Source organism: Parasteatoda tepidariorum, chromosome 1 (genome assembly GCF_043381705.1).
Source record: "Parasteatoda tepidariorum isolate YZ-2023 chromosome 1, CAS_Ptep_4.0, whole genome shotgun sequence".
Classification (NCBI taxonomy): Eukaryota; Metazoa; Arthropoda; class Arachnida; order Araneae; family Theridiidae; genus Parasteatoda; species Parasteatoda tepidariorum.
In genome coordinates, this window is record NC_092204.1 from 18,386,857 (window position 1) to 18,411,842 (window position 24,986).

General features: G+C 28.0%; 2 protein-coding genes across 5 annotated transcripts; one reads left to right on the forward strand and one right to left on the reverse strand.

Annotated features, from left to right (window-relative positions):
* Positions 1-1,511: 1,511 nt before the first annotated feature.
* On the forward strand, positions 1,512-15,670 carry LOC107438295 (HMG box-containing protein 4). 4 transcript variants are annotated; one of them, XM_016050535.3, is made up of 9 exons: positions 1,512-1,586; positions 5,837-5,883; positions 7,077-7,401; positions 7,701-7,876; positions 9,290-9,526; positions 12,791-12,875; positions 13,067-13,131; positions 14,329-14,574; positions 15,310-15,670. In XM_016050535.3, the coding sequence occupies exons 3-9, from the start codon at positions 7,083-7,085 to the stop codon at positions 15,475-15,477; spliced, it is 1,296 nt and encodes a 431-aa protein (XP_015906021.1). In that variant the 5' UTR covers positions 1,512-1,586; positions 5,837-5,883; positions 7,077-7,082; the 3' UTR covers positions 15,478-15,670. The 4 variants fall into 4 exon arrangements, with proteins under 4 accessions (XP_015906021.1, XP_015906020.1, XP_015906023.1 ...); XM_016050534.3 differs by having other exon boundaries at positions 1,566-1,774; XM_016050536.3 differs by lacking the exon at positions 1,512-1,586 and adding an exon at positions 1,704-1,774 and having other exon boundaries at positions 5,814-5,883.
* Positions 15,671-23,436: 7,766 nt separating this feature from the next.
* Positions 23,437-24,523, reverse strand: LOC107448250 (gem-associated protein 2). The gene has a single exon (XM_016063382.4). It carries the CDS (start codon positions 24,406-24,408, stop codon positions 23,590-23,592), a length of 819 nt encoding a protein of 272 aa, XP_015918868.2. The 5' UTR covers positions 24,409-24,523; the 3' UTR covers positions 23,437-23,589.
* Positions 24,524-24,986: the final 463 nt, after the last annotated feature.

A 24,986-nucleotide genomic window follows, 5' to 3' on the forward strand; every position in this document is an offset into this window, starting at 1 on the left:
AACTGGGCGTTACTTTTCATAATTTCCCATATGATGGGCGGTTTTTGATTTCTAACGCCTTTATTATAAAGAAAATTAAAAAAGGAGCTAAATTTTCAAAAGTTTTAAAAATAAGATTCATGTAAATGAAGTGTATGAATGATGATTATAGTAATCGTTTTTCAATCATTTATTTTAATAAAAATATTAAACAAATACATCCCTTCCTAGCTCAAAAATTGTCATCAAATATAATTGATGACATATATTTGATGAAATATAATTGAATAAAAAATGTCAAATTATAATTTAAATTTGGCTTTCAACAACAACAAAAAAAAACAGTTTTCGTTTTACTTCCAGATTTACATGTTTTGTTTCACAGACTTAATATGCTAATATATAATTGAAGCAATATTCCAGATATTTTGGAAATAATTTAGTTTAAGACAGGCGTTAAAAAATTTTTATCAGGTTTTATGTGGCTTTAGGGGAAAATTTTTTAACATCTTGTTTTTAATTTCATCATATTCGGCAGCTTTTTTGGATTTAAGTTTCTTTGACAAGTATTTAATTTGTTTCTTCTCAGATTTGTTTTTTAAATATGTTCACATTAGCTGTGGGTTCGCATGTATTGCCGATTCTCTTTGCCAGCGGTTCTCACTCGCACGCGAAAATAAACAATGCTTTAAAAAAAGTTTGTCTAAAGTAAGAACTCCCCAAGCCATTCGTCTGGACCAGTGGGGGTGACTATGGTAACGTGTTATAATTATTTCAAGTAGGGGTGTAGAGTCACTGGCTTTGGCTGGGGTCGATAAGAGAAAGAGATTATTTTTCTATTCAGTCTATTGCGTTAACCCTAGAGGAAAGAGAAGTTATCTCTCTGAAATGCGCTATTATTGTTTCCATAGCAGCAGACAGTCTCAGACTTTGAAGCGGGGGGTGTTGTTACAGTAGACAAACTATACCTCACAGCCGGAAATGTTGATGGGTGGTTAGGGAGCTTGATTTAAGTTGTGGTAGAGTAGTGCAAGCATCCACATGTATTTACATCTGCATATATTTTGCACATCTTTAGACCTGTGCATCAAGAGCTACAGAGAGCGGATCAAGTTAAAGTTAAAATACACCTGTATTATCTTCGAAAAGGGTCATTTTCACTGAATGCATGCAGCGCACCTCCGATCGTGGTCGTCATAAATTGCGTGCAGTGTAAACGCAATGTTGAACATCATGAAATTGGAATCAATGAGAGTAGTCCCGAATGCTCAGATTTGATTGATTTATTGAAATTACATATATTTGCTGACTTGTGTGCTCAATATATAGGCTTATAAGTCATTGTCAAATAGAAAATACAGATTGAACAATTCAGAGAAAGACATCACAAAGAATACATCCAGGGTTACGGCGGGATTCGAACCCGCTACCTCCACACTTAACAGAGCGTTTGGACCGGCGATACCGCTCGGCCAGGGAGGCCCCCCGAATGCTCAGTATCTGATTCGTGTATTTCAATTTGTATGCGAAAAAACGCATTTTTTGTAGATAGTGTAAGTAAACCGTTAGTACTTGAATCGAAACTTAGCTGGAACCGTGTAAAAAAGGTTTGATTTTTTTTATTTATTTACAATTATTAGAAAAATTGAAGAAATTCGATATTTTCATATTGATCAATATAAATTTATTATTCCTTATTTGTGCATATTTTTACTTATCTTCAAAAATAGTTATTTGAAAAACGAAATAATATACTAGAGCCTACATGTTGCTCTGTTCTCCATGTTTTAAACTGGTAAAATTATTTAAATTACTTGAAATATGCTTCTATGTATTGGTTAATATTTCAGCTTTTTTTCTATTGCACTTACAATATGACTTTTTAATCCTATATTTGAAGTGAAGCATTTATTTGTTAAAAGATAATTATCTCTTCGATATTCCCTGCGTCTGGGAAAACTTACCGGTCTGTGACGCAGTTTCTCAAATAATAAAAGGAGTTTCATTTGCTTTCTTTTTGTGCAATTTTTCCTCTTACTAAAATTCTTCTTACTATAATTAATATTTTTATAAACAATATTAGTAAAATATGCATTACTTTCAAACGCGATGTAATAATTCTACATAATATACCTATAATAGGATCATAGTATATATGGGGATATATATTTATATTTTAATATTATAAAGTCGTTTTGGTAGATTTCTACTCAATATGAGTGGTACTTCTGAATTAACAGTTGCAAGGATGTTCAACGCTTTTTTTTTAATTTTATTAAGTTTTATGCGTTTATAAAATAAATGAAATAAAAGAATTTTTAAAAAAATTTGTGACATTTTTCGGTAAATTGTTGCTTTCACCCAACTTTCCAAAAAGTACCTAAGTCATAGCGGTTTTTGGGCTTAGATAAAATGAAAAACTTTTTGCAAACACAAAATCTCTCTATATTATTTCATAACCATCGTTGAACGGCCGACCCGATTTTAGGTTTACGACTACTTATGCTCAACTTCATAGCCTTGTAATTTTGAACCCAATTCAGAAGACAAGGAAGCTCCTGGATCATGTATTGAGAGAAATTAGCCTTTAAGGAGAAGTTTTTGATGGAACTAACCTGCATTTGCGTTACTTGGTGAAGAAAACAACGAAAACCTCCCGTGGTTAGATAAGTGTAGGCCGGATGCGGAATTTTCATCAACCAGCCATCGCTGGGATTCGAAATATATTTTAAAATGCTCTAAAGGAATTTAAAAGCTTATCTAAAGGTATTTTATGAATCTCCTATACTTTGGTATAATATGGTGTTTGAAGATTTACATGTCAGTACCTTTGTCTAATGAAGGCTAATTTATGCCGAAAACTGGAAAGTGGCATGCAAGAAACTGAAGATGGAAAAAAAAATGCACAAAGGGACAATTAGTATATAATTAAGTTTATTTCAAGTGTAAGATTGGATCAATGTAATTTAACTTTTAGGCTATTGGAGTTAGGTGGGTGGTCTTGTAAAAATATCCCTGAAAGTTGGTTTAGGCTTATTGAAATCACAAATGAAAATTCATAACAGTTGTTGAAAAAATAATTATTCTAAATTAAACGAATTTTGGAAAACAAATAGAATATTAAAATAAGATGTAATTTTTTTGTGGAAATATGCCAATATTATTTCTGTAATAATAAAAAAGAATTTCTTTCTTATTTAATAATGTTATCTTGCAGATGATGTGATAAATTGTAAGTTTAAGTGTCTGGTTTTTCTTTCAGATTTTTTGAGCATCAACTATTGACTTCTAGTATAGAAATAAATCTATGCTGATTATTAAGAACTTAATCGATAAAAATTTGCCAGAGGTTTCTGTGAACCATTTGTTAAAATTATACCTACGATTGTTAAATAAATATGTTCTGTTGTATTTGGAGAAAGTTTTGAAAAAGTTAAGAGACAGAAAGAAAAAAAAAGCTTAACTCTCTTAGGTCTACATAAATTAGTATGTATACATTAAAAAACTGAAAAGGATACTTTTAAAAGACAAAATAAAATGAAAAAAAAAAGTTATTTGACCTTGCACTAATTTTTATTCTTTTTATCTGGTTGCTGAAAAATATGGTATAAATAACTGTTTTTGACCTAAATTTTTTAAAGGCAACTGTTACTCTATAAATGTTCCAGTCCTCCTCTAAAAAGGTAATTTTCAAAAATATGTGTGATGTTTTGAATACTGTCTTATTTGTGGTAAAACTTAAAGCATTTCAATCAATAAAGTTGTGAGTACAATTGGTACAGTGAGTGCAATTAGTACAGATGATCCTTGTAGTCAAGTTTTAGAGCTGGTGCTGAACCAAGGTTTATTTGTAGCAGAATCACTGGTTTTCTAAATCTGAAATTTTCCACTCCCTTATGACCCCTACAATCTTCAAAAACAAATTATTAATATAATTATTACTTCTGTTTTTTTTATTTTTATTTATTTGAATAAACCTAGCATGAATATTAGGTACTATTAAATTTTTTGTGTTTGAATGCTTTTTTTCCCCTTGATGTTTTTGTTATGAAGTTTTTAATATTAGAAATTTAAAAATTCTAGAATATCAGTGAAAAATGCAGATATTTCTATTTCATATGACAATCACTGAAAATTATGCAAGTATTTTACATACCATGCAGGCACGGCTGTGCTTAAGAAGAGGGGGGGACTTGACCACAATTCATTACAAAAGATATAGTGCTTAGTAATTAGTTTTTATAGTTTTTATTTTATTTTTATTTCAAATGGCTGGGGCTTCCATGAACAAATTACAGGGCAAATACAGAACAAAAACAAATTCTAGTTAAGTATAGCTCTCCATGGAGGCTATACTTCTAGTTTTTATAGTAAAATAGCAGGAAATTTCGTTATCTATTTAAAAACTGCACTTTCGTATAAGGGTCTTAAATTTCGCAATATATGAAAATGAGGCTTTTGAAACCAAAGGAGCTTGCTATAAATTTTATCCTGTGGTCCATAAAACCTTTGTACAGTCTTAAATGTAGTTATCTTCTTCTTCCGCTGCACTGCAGATTTAGTTGGCTCAGCATAGGCACATATCAGAAGGTGTAGTACCGATCTTACTCCAAATGCAGAGGCTGTCGAAACGGAACAGTGCTACTATTTAACTAAACCCTTATTGTTTGTTAGGGTATGAATCTTTAGAAGACGTATAATAAGCTGGACTAAAAGTGTTTTTTATATAATTGTTACGCAGTGTTCTTCCTAAGCATTTTTAAAAGGGTGAACCCCCCTGCCTGCCCTTTAATATGCCCTGTTTGCTTTTTTTTTTTCAAAAATAAGCTGCCATCCATTAAAAATACTGCTTTTTATTTGTACTCCAATTAAAAATAATAATACTCTGTTTAAATACTAATTACACACTGGTAAAATTATCTGTGTTTAATTTAAATCTGATTTCTATTACAAATATTTATCTTGTCAGGGTATATTCAAGGGTATATTAATAAATTTTTTAGATGATTTTAAATTTTAAGATTATTTTTAAATAACTTTTTTTTTAAAGAAAAAAGTCATCTTTAAATGTTTATTACCTCATAATTTTCAGTTTAAATTATAGAAAAAAGCTTTCAAGTTAATTTTCAATATCTTTTCCAGTTTATTATTTATCTATTAATTAATTAATAAATTTTTTTTGTTTGAAATTTTTTTAATTGCTTTTTATAAAAATAAATTTGTAAATGTTTTTTTTTTATTTTTCTCCGATTTTGATAAAGAATAAGAATTACTTTTTGAAACACACACATAAAACAGTACAAGAGGTTATTGTTAATTATTATATGATATTAAGCATTTGGATAAATTTTTATGGTGTTAAGTGACTGCTCTTTCAAACCGTAAAGCGCCCTTTTCTGTGAGAAAGTGCCTGCCTTTTTTTATTCCTAGGGAAAACTCTGTGTTATGACAAATTAATAAGATTAATTTAAAAACAAAAGAACATTCGAGAGTTGACATTGTAAAAATACTTCTCTACATCGACACGATGAATTATTTAACATCACACCAATGCGGTAAATCCTTCTTTTCTTCTTGACTAGTAAAGTGTAATTCGAAGTTTGCACGCTAGAAAACGGAACTAATTTTGACCTAATCGACGTACCCCTTCTCATCCACTCTTCCCTTCATAATAAATATGCATAAAAAATAGGCACAGTAAAAAAAAAAAAAAAATGTTAGACATCTCCTATTTCCTTTTTAGTTTTGGAAACTATTACTATTTATTTAATTTTTTTTTTTAAGTTTAGTTTATTAGTTTTAATTTGCATGGTGTTTTATTTTTCTCTTTCTAAAGAAGCATCTGATATTATTTCAGGAATAATTTTGACAACTTTCTTTCAAGAGATCTCTTGAGTATATAAAGTAAGTTTTTAAATTTTTTTTTATTTTTCAAGCATGATGACTTTTAAATTTTATAATTTTTTTTTTCATCACACAAAAATTTTTAATTTTCAATAAAGATATATTTTTTGACTATCGGCAATGACATTTCTTTTTTATTTTAATAAGAGATACCAAGAAGTGCTTGAAATTTCTACTGTCCTAATTAAATTCTTGTTTATAATGATGTAGCAAACAGTTTTCACATAATTTGCATTTTATATACAGTCTGTGTTCTTTCCTATCATTATAAATACCAATTCATAATGTCTCGTAGCTATTCCATAGATCCAATGTTATTTTAATGCCCATTAAAATGTCTGAACTGAACCCTTCATTCCAATATAGCAACTGAGCTTTAATTTCATATTTTTTTGCTATCATAGAAAATCAGTTTGAAAGTAAGTTTCAAGCATTTTAAAATGCTTTCAAAACAAAATATTTTCATTCTGGTCAAATGGTGAATGAAATACGGTTTACTTCCCATTGATAATCAAGAGTGAATAATGTAATTGCAAAGCCTTATTCATGAAGTTCAAAAGATGCGATTCTTATAATTGTGAATTTCTTTTCAGAAGATCCATTAAATTTATCAATCATATACATATATCATACTTTTCTCTTTTAAAAATTTTATTCTTCTGTTCTTTATTATCTAATAATAATTTTAGTTAGGGTGAGGTTCTTAAACAAAGTGATATAAATTTGTTAGAATTTCATTTCTTAAGCTAACTTCTTATTAACAGTATTCTTTCTTATTAACTGTATTATTATTATTTGTTATAACTTTATTTCTGTTATACTATTAAAAAAGTAATGCATGTTTCCGAATATAAATCAAGAATTTTTCAAGAATCGAGAATCGTTCTCTGGTTCAGGTCAAAATTACGATTTGTGGATGAGTGGGTGTGGCAGAAATCGAATTCTTGGCCATAGATGGAGCCACTAGAAAACAAGAAAAATCGATAACCTCTGTCGATAACATGGCTGAAGACAACAACAACTTCTTGGGTTTTAAAATAAGCTTTACGATTCTAACATAAGCAACAATTCTTATAAATTTTTATCTGTCGATGATCGATCGAAGTGAATCGATTGAAGTTCAATCATTTATTAATTCCCTTTTATTTGAAAATCTTCATTTTCGTAATATAATGCTTTTTTCTACTTTTCAGTAAGTCATGGACAGTCCTCAGATTTCAAGATCTGGAAGAGTTCTTAAAAAATCTGCAAAGGTGAAAGAAATGGAAGATTTTGACATTAATGATTTGGACATGCAAGGGAAACCACGCAAAAAAAGTAGGACATCTGACGAATTTGATGAGTTTGACGATAAAAGAGTTGCGCCCATAAAAATTCCAAAAATCTCGCTTAATTTATCTCAAGGAAAGAGACCTCCTCAGACTATAACCAAGCTTCCTCAAGGAGCTGCCATGAAACCAAAGCCAGATCAGAGGAGATTTTATGATGATTCTTCTGCTGATGGATCTAAAGAATCTGGTATTTTAGTTTTGACTAAATCTTTTTGTGTAAAACTTCTTCGGGTGTATGGGCTATAATACTGTATTTTTAAGCTCTGTTTAGTTAGATTTTGTTTTTCCCCCCTAATCTTATTTTCTTTTACATGGGAATTTTCTTTAATTTGTGTTTACAGTGCAATTGCTACTGATAATCTTAATGAGAAAACTTGCCTCTAAAAGATTGAAATTACTATGCAAAACTTTTAGGATAATTTCAGTATTATATTTTGAAATTACGTTCCTATCTATAAAAAAATCAATTAAAAAAAATTGTTTCAGATTCTAGCTCAGTATCAAGTGAATCCTCGTCGTCGTCCTCATCTTCAGATGATTCTGATAATGATGAAAATGATTCTCGTCAGTGGTATTCTAATGTTGATAAAGGTACTGTGATGCAGAATATTCAACATATACCAACACAGCAAGAAAAAGTAGTCGTTGAATCTTACAGACAGGTAATTTTTTTGTTACTGATTTAATCTTATATAAAAGGAATCTTTTATCTGAAAGCACTATATTTGCTGATTTAATATTACTTCTTTATGAAATGAAGGTTTCCCCCCCCCACATAAATGAAATTTACTGTGTAAGTAATAATTCTTTTTTATCGCAATTTCTCTTCTTTTTTTTTCTTGTTAAAAGGTTAACTAGCTGCGTCACAAAATGAAAATTATACTAGTTTTTCATTGCAATGTCCCTATTACAGTTAAGTTACTATAAATCTATTTTAAACTTCACAGTGATAATTAAAATTCCCAACATTGATTCAAATTTTGTCTTTGTTTCATGAAAATTTGATCATACCAAGATTCAGCTCTTTCACAGTGTTTAATGAATTAAGCAGTACAGAGAGCACTTTCCTTGCTTTTCTTTTAAGTTCTGAGAATTTCTCTAAGACTTCCTCAGAATTCGAGAATCTGATTTTTTTTAAAGTTCAGGTCAGAACTAACTTTAACATATTTTTTGTATGCAGCATACTCAAGTTTTATTGCTTGATCACCCATTCCTGTAATATTTCTTAACAGTTATCATCAATATTTATGGTAACCATTTGTTCTGCATCAACAACTCTAGCAGTTTTTGTACAGTTTAAAGCTAGTTGATTAAATTTGATTTTGGGACAGTGGATTAGTCAGGTATACGTTACTGAAATTAATCTCAAAATTAAAAGAATGTGAAGTTTCATGTAAATCAAAAATTAAAACTATTAGAATATATAGCAATTATTTTGGCAATTGTAAGTTATGCAGTTTTCTACATTTTGCATAATTTGTAGGGCCATAATAATGACTATTATGTTAGGTGAAAATCATAAAAAAATATTATGATTTGTTTACTAGAAATTCACAAGTGATAAATTATTATTTGATAAATATGAAATAAATACACAGATCATTAATTATTAGTTAACTAGCATTAAAATATGTCTTGTATTTTTCCTTAGGGTATACATTTCGGTACACATCAAATGACAGAAATTTTATGAAAAGATTTGTTCATTTTTATTCATTAATATTTTTAATTTCAATAAAATTGCATGTAATGTATTAATTTTATAACTACAAATTTGCAAATATATGTATGCAATTTTTTGTGTGTATGTTTTTGCTGAATGGAATTTTTACCAGTTAAATCTATCTCACGAATATCATTCTAAGCCTCAAGATTCTGTATCTTTTTTTTCTGAATGCTTACATATTTTTTTCTGGATGTTCTAGTGAATGTACAAATATATCTTCTATGCTATATAATCGATAAATTATATAATCAATAAAGATAATCTTTCAATCTTCTTGATCCTGTACAAATATGCATTGTAACTCTTCAAATTAACAAATTTAAATGTATTTATTATTATTTTAAAATAGAGTAGTGGAATGTCTATGGATAACAGTGAGGATGAGGCAAGTGATTCAGCACTGGTCATTGCCGAGGAATCCAATGACTCTCTCACATCTCGAGGCAAAGGTGCTTTATCTAAGAAGAAACCACCTGTCCAGAGAAAGGAGCCTAATTTCGGCCCTCGTAAAAATGCTCCTCTGAAGAAAAAGCCGGTTATCCGTAATATTGCTACTGCTGCAGCTGCTGCCAAAAAGGATAAACCGGTTCGTTCTATTTGATTTATTTTGAGTTATTATTTATTATGTACCATAGTAAAATTTACTTGTGCACTTATTTTATCTTATAAGTTATTTTAGAAACAAGCAATTTAGGTAATTAGTTTCCTTTTATAAGGCATTTTTATTAGTTTTCTTTTTATTTAAAAGAATACTGATACTGTTTAATAAAATATAAAATTTAAAAATATACATTTAAAAAAATTTTTGTTTACTTTCTCTTTTGTTTACTTAAATGAACAATCCCAATGCTAATTTATTTAAAGCCCTACTTTTATAAAATTTATTATACCTTGTTAAATAAAAAAAAAATAGAGGAAGAAAGTTACAATTTGCTTTAAAATTTTACTCCTATCCTTGATTTTACTCTGTTTCAAACAACAAACATGAAACAAAACTGTATCTATGATTTTTTTTAACTTTATTATAGTCGCTACTTATTTTTAGTAATGTTACTTAAATTTTAATGCTTCACTGTCAGGTAATCAAACTTTATTGTATACAAAGATATGCATCCATTGTCAAACTACTTTTTTCAAAAAAATTTAATTGAAACTAATGTAATAAAAGCTTGAAAATGGTTGGCAACTAAATAATTGAACTAGATTACTCAGCCTTTCATATTAATATATTGTATTAAAAGATTAAAAAAAAATATATGCAAATTGAATAAAAGACTACTGAAATCAAATACATAATATGTCATCTGAATTAATTATCTGATGTTTTATTAAATTTATATATTTATGTTTACTTATATACATATTACAAGCATTGTTATGTTATTCAGAATTAAATGTTAAGGAGTTCTTTTAAAATACTGTTGAGGTATATGTTATGGTGATTTTTGACTATCTTATCGCTTCTTCAATTATTTGTAATTAGTTATTTAATTTTTTTTCCGAACGTTCTGTTTTGTATAACCATTCATATTTTCCTCATTTAAATGATTCTTATTAGCTCAAATAGAGCTTTTGCATTTGAGAAGGATACAGGTTTTTTGGTAAATAATTGTGTGCGATTAATTTGCATATTAATTTTTGTTCACTTTACCTAAATTGTGGGATTGTTTCTTTGTTATTTTTCTGCTCCTTTGTGATGCAGTGAGCTGTCAAATTTTCTGGATTGAGTTACTAATAAAGCCATATGAAACACACACAATTTGCATATATTTTCTGAAAACAATATATGTATTCAGTCATTTTAGTTAAATTATTTCCTAAAAATTCATGATGCGTAGCGTTTTTATAAAGTACTTAAAGGTGCTTATTTTCATTGCATGTTTGTGAAAAGTGTTTAATTTTCTTTTTTTTTTTCAAAAAAGATATTTTTTTCTTTCCTTGGAGGATTGTCGCAATGAATCACGCAATGTTTTCACAATAGTGTCATTCAACAACAATGAGTTTTGACCTACTGACGTCTTTATCTTGCTGAAATGTCAATTGTTATACATGTTGGATGTTGTACATGTTTCCTAGCATGTACATTGAGTTGAATTCTCTGAAAAGATTCCTACAATTACACCTGCAACTCGCTGCATTTTATAAGAGACTCCCAATTTCGGTTTTTATCCCTTACCTTCTGAAATCGCAGGGTCAATCATAAGAATCAGCTTAACATTTCCAAATATTTTTTCTTACACATTTTCTTTCCTTAATAGTTTCTTCATTGAAACCACATTGCATATGTCAGATGAAATATCATGGCCTTCTAGTACTGTTCAATTTTTTAAAATCAGTACCATAATCCTTGAACTTAACTTAGGGATTGTTCACTAATTAAATATTTTCCTTTGGATCCAGTGCAGTCAACAACTCCAAAACTCCACTCCATCTCCCTTTTATTCATTTGATTTAATGAAGTTTAAAATGGTAATAATTTTATAATTGCAGGAGTTTGCTCCTAAGGGACTGTCCACCAATTGTATAAATTATTTTAAGCTTTTTGTTCTTTTGTTTATCACTGAATTTGTTATTGAAATTTTCAGAACTCTTATTTTATGCGAAAAAAAATGCAATAATTTTTTGAGGCAAAGTTTTAAAAAAGTATGAATGCCTTTCACTTATTTAATATTTATAAAATACGGTATTAAATCTGTTATTATTCAAATTTGCCATTTCAAAAAAAAAAATTTCATCTCTTTATTATTTGAGTTTAAAAAAACCTTTGAAATTAACAATTCAATAATCTCAGATTTGTTAAATATTTCAAATATAGTGACCATGAAATAATTTTTATCTGACAAAAATGTTTTGCATTGATATTTTCATTTTAAATTTATTGAAACTTTATTTTAATCACTTGTTTAAAAAAGTATTGAACCAAATTAATAAATTTAATAAAAATTTTATAAGGTGCATCTGCTTTTTTTCATTTGTAATATAACTTTATTTAAATTTCCTTTGTTTGTTGTAATTTTCTACACATCTTAATCAATTTATTATGAAAAAAATATTAATCATATAAAGGCTTTGGTATAGTATACATTTAAAAATAAATTTCATTAAAATCTAAATAATTTGTCCAATAATTTTTTTATAGTTTAACTAATTGTAATTTTAAAATGAAATTTATTTATATATTTTCCAAATTTGAATAAAGTAACTATTTTTTAATTAATGAATGAACAACTCTTTATTGAACATGTTTAACATGTTTTATGGTGGCTAATAAAATCAAGTCGAGAACTTAATGCTAAGTATATGTAGAGATTTCTATAATAGGAAGGGAAAAAAATAAATTATTGGTGCATGATTTTTTCAAAGTGCTATAAATATTTTTTGAGCACTTAAAAAGTGTTTAATTTTTGTTTAAAAAATTGACTATGAATTATGTGTATTAATAATAAATGAAAATATGTGTATAAATGAAATTACAATGAGTTTTAAGTAAAGCACCATCAGAAAAAAAAAGTTTAAATTTACTAAAAAAAAAAAATGTTTTTTTTTTCTTTGTGCAGTGTAACTTTTAAACCTTACTGCAAATTTTCCACAGAACGTAAGAGAAAATATATTTATTACATTCTAGCATCAAAATTACTTAAAATTATGTTTCAAAATAGCTTTTGAAAAACTAATATTATGCTGATATCTTATCTAAAATAACAGTATATGAGTTATGCATGTAAATAAATTCATAAAAATAATAAATGTTTGCTTTCCGCATCATGTTAATTTTAGTGATCAATAAAGCATTTAAATTATTTGATGCATCATACAATGAAAATTATAAATATTATTGTTGTTTTAATAGCCTGGAAAATCAAAACCTCCAACTGCATATACATTATGGTGTATTGAAAATCGCAAAAGGATTGCAGCTGCCTCTGGTGCTATTGGTAAATTATCAAATTCTCTTATGTCAAATTTATGAATAGCTTTAAAATGCATGATTTATTATTCACTCCAGCTTGGACATTTTATTTCATTTAGTGAAATATAATTGTGTTTCAATAAATAGTGCATCTAAGATATTTTTGAGTTTAATTTCTTTTCTTAAAATTTGAACTGTTGGAATTTTTGTATTTAGGTTTTGGAAACATTGGCAAAAAATTGGGAGAGGCTTGGCAAGCATTGCCAGACAAAGAAAAAATGGTATGTTTTTTTCTATGAAAAAATTGTATAAAAATAAAATTACTCTCATCTTGAGAAATGTCACTAACTAGATTTGAGTTTTTGAAAGTTATGCAATAGAATAAAACTTCAATGAAAAACCACTTCCTCAACTAACCACATTTTAAAAGCATCAATTTTTTTACCCAATCAACTTCATGTTTTTTTTTAAAGTCCTCTAAGAGAAACTAAACAATTCTCAATATTAATAGAAAGACAGCTTCATGTTCAAAATAAATCAATTTTGGGTATGAAATAAATGAAAAATATATACCCGAAACAATAGGTTGAGCTTGATCATGCACGTGAGCAAGAAAATTTTTCATCATTACTGGTTGAGAGTGAAATTATATGCTGGGATATTAAAGTTATATGCTGTTTATGGTGAATTATATATTACTGTTTATAGTGAATTATAATGAAATTATATGCTGGGTTTTAAAGGAACGAATGCATAATTTTAACAGCATGTCAAAGATATCTAATCTCATGAAAGGAAGTTAATAAATTTTTCAGATTTACTAGGAATCCAAATCCATAAAATTTTAAAAAGTAAGGTATAAAATTGGAAATGAATTTGAAAGCTTCAGTTTTTGAAAAGGATACTAATGATTGATATTTTCATTAAACTGATCTCTGTCAGTTCAGACAGTGGTCTCTTCCAGGAAATTTCACTGTATTGTATTAATCATAGAAAAAATTATTACTTTACATGCTCTTAAAATTTTTATAGTCTTTACTCATAGCTTTTATGTATCTGTTTAAACTAAGCACTTTATTGACAAATCTTTGTAATTTAATGAACTTATATCTCAATAATTCTGATCAGTCACAATTCATTCTTGTTTATTACAGACTAACATCAATTCTCGGTGACAAACCAGTTACAATTACAGTTGACATTAATGTTTTGTTTTAATAACCCTCATAACCAAAAATGTAGTTTCACATAAATAAGTTTAAGAAAAAGGCAATAAAATCTTCATTGCTTTTGAATAAAGAAGGAGAGTATTCTTTTATAGTTTTTAACCGGAACTGGTAAATTTTCATTTAATTGAATTTGAGCTATTATAAACTCCTAGACTTGATCTAATTTTAATAAATAAATAAAAATTTACTGAACAGTAAAAGCAAGAAACTTTTTTCAAGCTTATATTTATAGCCAATGTTTCATTCTAGGCTTGGAGGAGGAAAGCAAAAAGATTAGCTCTGAAAAATTCTGGAGGTTTGATCACTACTGGACCTGCAAATGGAACATCTCCTAAGAGCACCACACGTTCAACATCCACTGCAAGTGATGATATTTTTAAAGGATTGAGTGAGAGCACAAGGGCTCTTGGAACATCTGCAATCGATTCTGCAGCTTATTTGAAGCTTCTTGGAGACTCTTTGAGTGTTATTGGTCAGAGATTAACTGAACATGAGGTAAAATATTATGTGTTTAAGATTTCAATATAAAGAAATGTGTGGAGAAGAAAATGCTAATTAATATTTTACACTATTAATTAATATTTTACAATAGTATACCTGCAAGTGGCATATTGTGGGTATCTTTGATCCTGATTGGTTGTTGAAACATGGCCTTTGTTTACGTTAGCAATCGTTCTTTCCATTCTATTTTGAGTAAGACAAGCCCGTCAAGTATCTTACGGGCTTGGCTTACGAGGTTAAGGCTCCACAATTTCATAAGCTCCAACATAATGGTGGCAATGTGGTCAACATTATACACCGACCGCCTATACTTTGCAGATAAGCTAGTACCCATTGGTCTGAAGCTGGGTTAAATTCTAGCTACCAACAGGTATCGAACCCCAGTTTTTCACAATGATAGTTCTATGTCTTAAGCACTGAACCAATGCAGCTCAATTTAAATAAAACCCTGTTTAATTTTTAAATGACATTTATTCTTAATAATTTATACCTCATACCAAAATTATTATCTTCAAGCTTTCAAAATTATTATCTTCTTTTATAATAATTATTATATATCACCAAATGGTGATAAAGATATACCATCCAAATTAATAAAATACTTATATATGTAATAAAAAAAATACTTGTATTATTAAGAATTCGCTCTCTTCCAATCACAATTTTTATTCACAGTTTAATTGAATTGTAAAATGTTTTGGTTTTAATCATATTTCATTTATTTTGCAGGGTCAATTAGCTGTGTCAGGAATTTTCTCTGTTCTGTTAGATACAATCCTGTGTGTCGTTGGACCACTTTTATGTCTAACCTCTGAATCACCCGTCTTAAACAGTCTCTCCCAAGATGTGTCCAAAAGGACTTTAGATAGCATTGCTTATTTTATGCCAGGATTGTAAATGATATCCTGTGCTGTATCTTTCTCCATTTTAAATTAACCATCGAGTGCATTGTGTAATAATCATAAATTTGAATTTACAAAATAGTAATGAACTTTCATAGTTTTTTTATTATTATATTATGTAGCATCATAATTATTAATAAATGTATGTATATTTTTCATTTCTGTAATAAAAACCTTGTAATGTTTTATTGCCATTTTTATCATTGAATCAATTCTATTTTTATCATTATTAATACTTTACACATGCTTCTTTTATGTTGCATTTGGTTTTTGTAGGCTCCTGTTTGCTTTTAGCAATGATAATATACAATTAAATAAAAAATGTATTGCACAGCTGCCTACTCTACTGGATTTTCCAGTGGACTACTGAATTCTGCTAGTTTCTATTGGTTTAATAAAAATTCTCCCGGTTTTTGTACATTTTAGAAAACTCCCTAAAATTGAGTAAGTTTCTTAAAAAAATTCCTATTGAAATAGAATTTTTGCACGGATTATTGCTTGCTTGAATATTTAAATAAGTATTAATAATATATAATGAAGCAAGCCTCGATCATTCATAGAAATCAGTTTAAAACTTTTTTTTGTTATAAAATGTTTAATTAATTTTTATTCAAACTCCCTTTTTAAATTAATTAAAGAAATTTAAATTTTTTTATGAATTAAATGCCTATTAATATTCACAATTAGGAGTAAACACAATATACAACATTTCAAGCATATTTGATGACTATAAAAATCCCTATGTGTAACATATTTAGTGCATTATGCAACAATTATCATAAAATTTGTATTTCGTAAAATCTACTGGATTTTTTCCTATCTATGTTGGCAGCTACGATATTACTTAACTAATAAAATTTTCTAATTAAAAAAACAAAAATATTTATCCTATTAAAATGTTTTTTACTGTCGGTTATCAAGTATGCTTTTTTTTACTTGCATTGAAATCGAAAAACAATGCATTTCTAATATTATTTTTAATTTATTTATTTTGCAAGAGAAAAAGAGAGGCTTGCTGCATGTCTTTTTAAAAATTACTCAGTTTTATGAATTAAAAATTTATTGCTTTGTTTCAAGATAAAGGAAATTAAACAGATAACCACAACATCTGATGTAGTCTTTAAACTTTTTCCTGATACATTCAATATACTGTTACAAGATACCCAAAACCAGATTTTTCTTCTGTTAATGGCTTTTAGTTCAAAGTCAATAACGACATTTTATTACTTATCATCAAACATAACAAATCTTCATTCAAAGAGAACTTAGTTTTCACAAACCACAGTGTATGTGGCATGGCCTTATGAAGAAAAAAAAAAAATTGTTACCTGATCGAAGTAGGTTGTTTCATTTTATGACAGGTGTGAGGTGTTTAGTTTAGTGTGAATATAAAAAACAAAACTAACACTGATAAAATACAAAAAAATAATAATATTTTCATTTTATCTATCATTATTCATAATGTTTCCTATGATTTTGTTTTGTGAGTTTATTTGTACCAACTGGAAAATAGCTTTCCATTAAACCTATTATAAGATGTACTAACTTGTTTCTAAAGCAACCAACAGTAAGGGTTTTTCTCCTGATAGTCAATTAACAGTACTTTTATAAACAGAGTGGATTGAATAAAATAAATGTTTGAATTTTAAAATGCTTTACTGCAGAAAAGTTGTGCAGTATAATAAGAATAAAAAGATCAAAAAAAATGTTTTAAATCAGTTACTATCTTCTTTTTGCGCATCATAATTAAAATTAATGAAAGCTTAAAAAGATTGTGCCTTTTTAATTTTTCAAGTTGGCTAAAACTTTGAAATAAACAAGCTTTAATTTTTTATGCTTGTTTGTCTCTAAATAAATTCTGATCATCAATTTCATTTTTTAAAATATTTTCAACGTTTAAAAAAGAAAATTGGAGATTATTCAATTTTTACTCTTCCTTCATTATGTTAGATCACATCAACCCAAAACTCACCCCATGAAAATGATTGCACATTGAGTTTCATCTACACTGCACCAACCAACCAATTTTTCGGTGGGGTATTTACTGCTAGATACAAAGATTTTCAATGAAGTCTTTGTTCTGCACTGTTTATTTTAAAAGTATGTAAAGATGTTATAAAAACTAAAAAGTTTGCATTAAATTGCACAAAGCTTAAAAAGTAAAATTTGGCATCTGCAATAAAACTTAAGAATGGAATGCAAGGAAAATTCTGAAAGAAAAGAATTACTCATAATATTATACAGTATAATATAATTAATACAAAGCAAAAATTAAGATTTGAACTACTCAAATTTTTATAAATGATTAAAAAATGAATTAATTTATCAGAAAATGTGAAATCGTCTGACTAAATCAACTACCATAAATCAAGGTAAAATGAAGCAAACTAATAGAAGAAAAGTAAAGTATTTTATTATTATTATTTTGTGTGTCCACATAAAAATTTTATTTCCAGCCAAATCTGTAATAACCTACTAATTTAATAATCTTGACAATCCAGCCCAATTTATTATAAACTGCTGTTTGTAGAAAATGCAACACCATGAAAGAATCATCAGAATCAAATGAAATTTAATGCAGAAACGACTTGTACTGATACAAATAAATGATGAAATTTTCAAAACAAAAGAAACAAATTAAGCGTCCGAAATCAGTATTTGGTGCAGCCACCACGCGCTGCAATAAGTGCTGCTATACGACGTGGCATGGAGTCAAACAGATGTTGAATATCTGCTTGAGGAAGAGAATTCCATATCGCTTGTATGCGCAACCAAAGTTCGTCTTTGGAAACTGCAGGACGCGGATCACGAGTGAGACGCCGACCAACCATATCCCACACGTNTTTTCAATAAATAGTTAAAATATATTTTTAAAAATACGGTCAGACCTCGATATAAGGTCACCCTAAGGGACATCGCAAAAGTGACCTTATAAGCGGGGTGACCTTTTAACCGATTCATTAGCAGTTCGCCACTAAGCACGTAAATAGTACACATTATAACTTTTTAAAAATGGTAATACAAACGAAAACGATCGGCCATAAATTAAATATTTAAGTCAATAAATTTTAACAGAACTATTAAAGAATTAAGGAAAGTTAGATTTTTAGAAAAAAATTTAATTTAAAATACAAAATTTACAAATTTCTGTCTAACACTGTTTACAAATTTCTTCAAAGTGTACATGCATACCGTATTTAAAATAATCATTTATGCAGGTCTGTCTCGTTTTTGGTTTCATTTTTCGAACAATGTTTTCTAGATTTTGTAACTCCTCAAAATGTTCCTCAGCTCCTTCATGGTTTGTAAAAAAATTTTGTATGACATTTATTGCATTGAAGGCTTCCACTTTGGTTACAGCTACAGTCTCAGGATCACTGTCATTGTAATCACTGCCCACAACTTGTGAAACAATATCAGAAATTGTAGCTTGTTCGTTAGCTGCAACATTTTCCTAAAACTCAAGAGGGGTAACTGGCTTGTAAGGAAGTTAAATAGGCTTTTGTAAGAAAAGAGCTTCCCTCGCCTCAGATAAAATGACCTTATAAGTGACAACGATTTTTAAAACTTAACCATATATCTGATAATCTGTAACAAAGAATTCCTATTCAGTGAGCCGGGACTTCAAGAAAAGTGACCTTATATGCGGATGACTTTATATCGAGGTCTGACTGTATCTTCTTTTGGTGCATCATAATTAATAAAAAATTAAAAAAGATCATACCTTTTTAAATTTTTTTTAAAGTTGGCTAAAACTTTGAAATAAACAAGCTTTAGTTTTTTATGCTTGTTTGTACCTAAATAAATTCTGATCAATAATTTCATTCATCAAATTGGAGATTTACAAATTTTTACTCTTTGTTCATTATGTTAAATCAGATCAACCCAAAACTCACCTCATGAAAATGATTGCACATTGAGTTTCATCTACAATGTACCAACCAATTTTTTGGTGAGGTTTTCTACATTACATTTATTGCTAGATACAAAGATTTTCAATGTGAAGTCTTTGTTCAGCACTGTTTATTTTAAAAGTATGTAAAAATGTTATAAAAACTAAAAAGTTCGCTTTAAATGCAAATGTTAAAAATATTGCACAAAGCTTAAAAAGTAAAATTTGGCTTCTGCAATAAAACTTAAGAATGGAATGCACAGAAAATTTTGAAAGAAAAGAATTACATTTAATATCATGCAGTGTAATATAATTAATATGAAGCAAAAATTAAGATTTGAACTACTCAAATTTTTATAAACTATTAAAAAATGAATTAATTTATCAGAAAACGTGAAATCGTCAGACTAAATCAACTACCATAAAACAAGATAAAATAAAGCAAACTCAATAGAAGAAAAGTGAAGTACTTTATTATTATGTGCCTGCACATAAAAATTCCTCCCCCCCAGCCAAATCTGTAATAACCTACTAATTTAATAATCTTATGATTGACAACCCAGCCCATTTTATTATATATAAAGGAACTGAAATTGAATTTCAAACTTTAGAACAGCCTCTTGATAATAAACCGAATAATACAAAAATGTTAGAGAGGGTACATTTTTGCCTGAATTCATAACTTTAAGTATTAGCTGCAATTTTACAAATATTAAATTATCCTTTCGACCTTGAAATCATCTAAGTACCCGAAATCTAAATATTGGGTCAAATATTATATAGATTTTTTTTTAAATGGAGAGTATAATATTACTGTAGGTAATTGCTAATATTCCAATTAAATAAAAAAAAAAAATATTTCAAACCAGTTTTTAATGACATTAACAAATACCAAAATACAAAACAATGGAGAACATTAACAACAGTTTTTTTAATGCATATACAAGAAATGAACAAATGCTTAATGACTGAAAAATAAATCTTGCATAAAAACAATTTCCTCATTTATTTCCAATTTTCATATCTAATTTTTTTTAATGCCTAAAATAAAAAATTCAAGAGAGTAAACTTCTGTATTTAATAAGTCTTCAACAAAAAAAGTATGTGATTTTGAAAAAGCAATAAAAGGGCTTACATATTTATCATGATTCAATTAATTCTTCACTGATAGATGGTTACTTTATCTGCTAAGATTGGACAAAACAATAAACATTTTAAAAGCACAATTCCTTACGTAATTTTATACAATCACAATGATTTTTATACATCTTATACAGAGCAAAAATACCCGGGCAATAGTATGTGATGTTTATATAGACTTACGATCTCTATACATAGTGAAGAAATCTTCAAACAAAATTATATTAACTCAAACGAATTATATTTATATTAAGCTTTTTTTTAAATAAAATAATTCAAAATTATAATGCACTTATCAATATATAGATTAAGTTTGGTTTTTGACATGACACGTCAAAAAGTGTCATAAATTATCAAAATCGGTCAAAAACCTGGGATAAGTTTCTTTTTTGACATTGGAGACATCTTTTTAGATACTTAATCTTGGACAATACCTACATTATATACTACTATAAGTACAATTTATATTATGTATCACACATAAAAAATATTCCCAAAATTATTGAAACTATTAATTGGTTTTTCAAATGGTAATCTCAAGATTTTGAGACCCATATTATAAATATTTGGTTTATATTACAGGTAATAACTATGAGCTATTAATTATAATCAATCTAAATATTAATTTTAAATCTTTTATGCCACAATTTAGGCAGATTTTTTTAGATTAAATAAAACTAAAGCAGTTGCCTTACCTCTACTTATGAAATTTTTTGTTTGATTCGCAATATTAGTTATTACTTATAAGCAGGGGAGCAAAATATGTTGGATTGTGCAAATGAGGTTTCGAAAGAAATTCAGGCAACCTTAGGGAAATTTTTATTCTAAAAAAATTCCAACCAAATTCCTTATTGTTAAAAAATGTGTCACTTTACAAAATCTTTCCTTATAAAAAAAACATGTAAATTTTTTTATAAGGTTAGTTATAATTCCACTGTTAGTTAAAATATATTTCTACTGTTAGTTATAATTCCTTAAGTAGAACCTTAATTTTAATTTAATAAACTATTATTATTTCAATATATATTTTTTCTATTATTTTATAACACATAGGCTTGTTTATTCAAGAACTATGTAAAATCAAATGAGTATTTTTCTTATATAAACTTTATTGTCTAAAAATACTTTTAGATTACTAGTGAACTAATTGAGTTTACAAAAAATATAATGTTTATTTAAATGAGTTAATTATTTTTACAATCAATCATTCAAGAGTATAATTAAATTGCAATTAATATTTAGTATAGTTATTAGAATAAATTTTCTAGTTACATGTTATTTTATTAAGTTATGCTAAGTAAGCTTTAGTACCTCTATGCAACTCAGCATCAATCGAAAGAATAGTTCAGAATTCAGATCGTAGGAGTCAAAATGAGATTAAAAGTAAATGAAAATTGATTTTACATCTAATAAATAAGATGATTGTTGAGTGTTTTTTCTTTTAATTGATTGTTTTCGTATTTTTATTTTCAATAATTTAACAGATTGGAAAAATTCTACACATTTTTAGTTATAATTATTTAATAATTTCTAAATCAAAATTTGGGATTTTGACAGTAATTGTTAAAACAAAAAGAGTTTAATATCAAAGTAATAAAGAACATAATTGATAAATCACTTATTATTTTATGTGTACGTTTATTTATAAATACTTCTTATTTATAATAGCTAATAATTATCCTTACGTTAAAATTTTGAGTTTTTGACACTTGCCAAAAACTATGTCGAAATGGGGTTTTTGATGTTACAGATGAAACCAAGGTTAAAACCGTCAATGGTCAAAAACTTACTATAACTGATAATGACTGTATATTTGTGTATTAATATGAGAATCATCAGTATTTCATCTCCATTTTAATGCTGCAATTCTATTCTATATTATTTAACCTTAGTAGGTACTTAACAATAAAACATTCATAAACTTGCACTCAATTCATACATTGTATCCTGAAATTTGTTAATGCACTTACAATAAATATATATATAAAAGTAAGAAGTTAGGCTTCCCTAATTTAGTGGTTCCTAACCCTCTTAGTTGTGCAGATTACCATCTTCGAAAAGAAAATAATAAAATTATAAGGCTTTCTAATCATTATATATACAAGTAAAAAATATAATGACAAATAAATATCTATTATATATGTAGAGCAAATATATATAATGTGAATATATCTATGCCCTTTTTCTCAATAGGACTAGTGAATTGTCCTAGAAAAACTGGTATTATATCCCAAGATACATCTTGATTTAAACTCTCAATCAGTGATTATAGCCCGGTACTACGCTGCTCACGAGTTAAGAACTGTTATCTTAATGTAATATATTTAAGTCAGGTTTATAGTTATATTGTAGAATAAATATTAAGCAATAATTAACTATGAATATGGTTGGTAAATGTGAAATTAAAAGAATTTGAAAAAATTAATGAAACAGTTTATTTCTACATTGTGATTTGTTGCGTCATCCATAATTGCCAAGGAGGAAATAAATTTTTAATTTGAAATTTTTTCTTTTAAAAAAGGCATGTCAATATTTGCCTTGGGGGGGGGGTTGCTATGAGTAATACCTTTTGAGTATGCCCCTTTCTATAATGTTTATTTTTTTCAAAGTTTCTCGCTGGACGCTGCCCAAATCTTCTGTCACAAATCAGGAAACGTAAATCTTCCCCTAATGAAATTTTTTTTAAAAAAAACTTACAGCACCCCAAATTATAGATATTGAAACCATCTAGATATTCTTATCTGAATGGTAATTAGATTCACATTGGAGTTTTGGTGCTTTTTTGTTATCCTGGCACAGGTAATATCACCCATTTTATTTTATTTACATATTTTTAAAACAAAACAAAATGGTCGTCTCCTAAAACAAATAAATTAATAATTGAATTTACTAGGGCCCAACTAACCAAATTTCTAAGACACATTTTCATATTTCCATTAGGCTCAGACACATTCAACTCTGACAAACGAAGACATTTTAGAGTCAAAACAACTCAAAATACAACAAAAAATACAACTTCAACAAATGACATTTTCATAATTAATCAACAAATTTCTTTGATTAATTACTAAATATTTAGTCAAAATTACGGAAATTGTCACAAAGATCCTTTTGATCAAAATGATAAGCTATGATGGTGATGATCATGTTCAATGAGATCAATAACTTATCATCAGGACTTGACAAGCTATCCCGAAATCTACAACAATGCTTTGATAAGTTGCGCAAAAGAGAACAGGTGTTAGGATCTAAAGGTTTTTCCAAACAAACCAACAAAGCATATATCCACTTCCCCACTTGGTGGCTGAAGTTAATATCATCCAACCACGTATCAAAATACGACAATAACTTTTTGATTCTATTTTGATCCAAATGGGCCATCACGCTGAGAAATGGTAGGTGAACATCTGTACTCAAACGAGACCTTTTTGCTTGGGGGCCTGATTTTTCGGAATCTGATATTTCTGAAGCAGTATCATCACAGTAGACTTTTTTGTGGCATTCAACTCCCAAGCAATATAAACACCATTCCTCTGCTTGGTTAATTTTGGGAACAGGACGACGGCGGAACTTTTCCTTTAGAGCGATTCGGTTTTCTGTCATGTGCGTCTTATGGGAGCGAAAGTCATCCATCACCAATTCTTGCCAATCTGGATCCGGTTCGTAACCAGGACGCGCGGCAATAAAACCGCTATAAATATCCACCTGGACAGTTTGTTTGTTTATAAACTGCGCTGTATCGATGTTTGCCACAACAACTTTAGGACACTGTCTAGTTTCTAAACGCACTCTGTAGAGATAATCCATTCCTGTTGTCGGATTGGAATTCAGATCAATATCGTCAGGGTCGATATCATCGAGAGCAAAAGCCCGTTTCAAATACGGATCACTCATGATTTTAAACGTCTGCAATCACCACTTATTAAAAATCATTTAAACAAAAGGAAAAATCTCTCTGGTCATTCAGGAAATGTAATGTCAACAAGAAGCTGTGCATTAACAACGATGAAATGTTATTAACAGTTAAATGTACTAAGCTTTTAGCTCAAGGATATATAAGGATAAGTTTTGTCGCCATCTATTGACCACCAGGGAAAGAATTTATAAATATATTAATTTTATATTAAATTCAAACGTTTTTACTATATAAAAAAATTGGATATTATGATATATTGTCGTTATATGTTATAATGCAATTAAAATTTAATCCAATTATTTCAAATTATAATTATTATTATCTAAATTATAATTTAATTTAGTGTAAAAGATTTCAATGAAAATGTTTAAAGGTATTTAAAGGCTTTAAAACAGTTACGCAAATGAAAATTAAAACAAGACTAAAAAAAATGTTTACATTAGAACGCGGGGAAAGCTTTCGAATTTATATTTAAACAAATAGCTCTCTTTAAAATGACTATGGAATTTAACACCTCACAAGAAATAATAACGATATTATTATTATATAATACGAT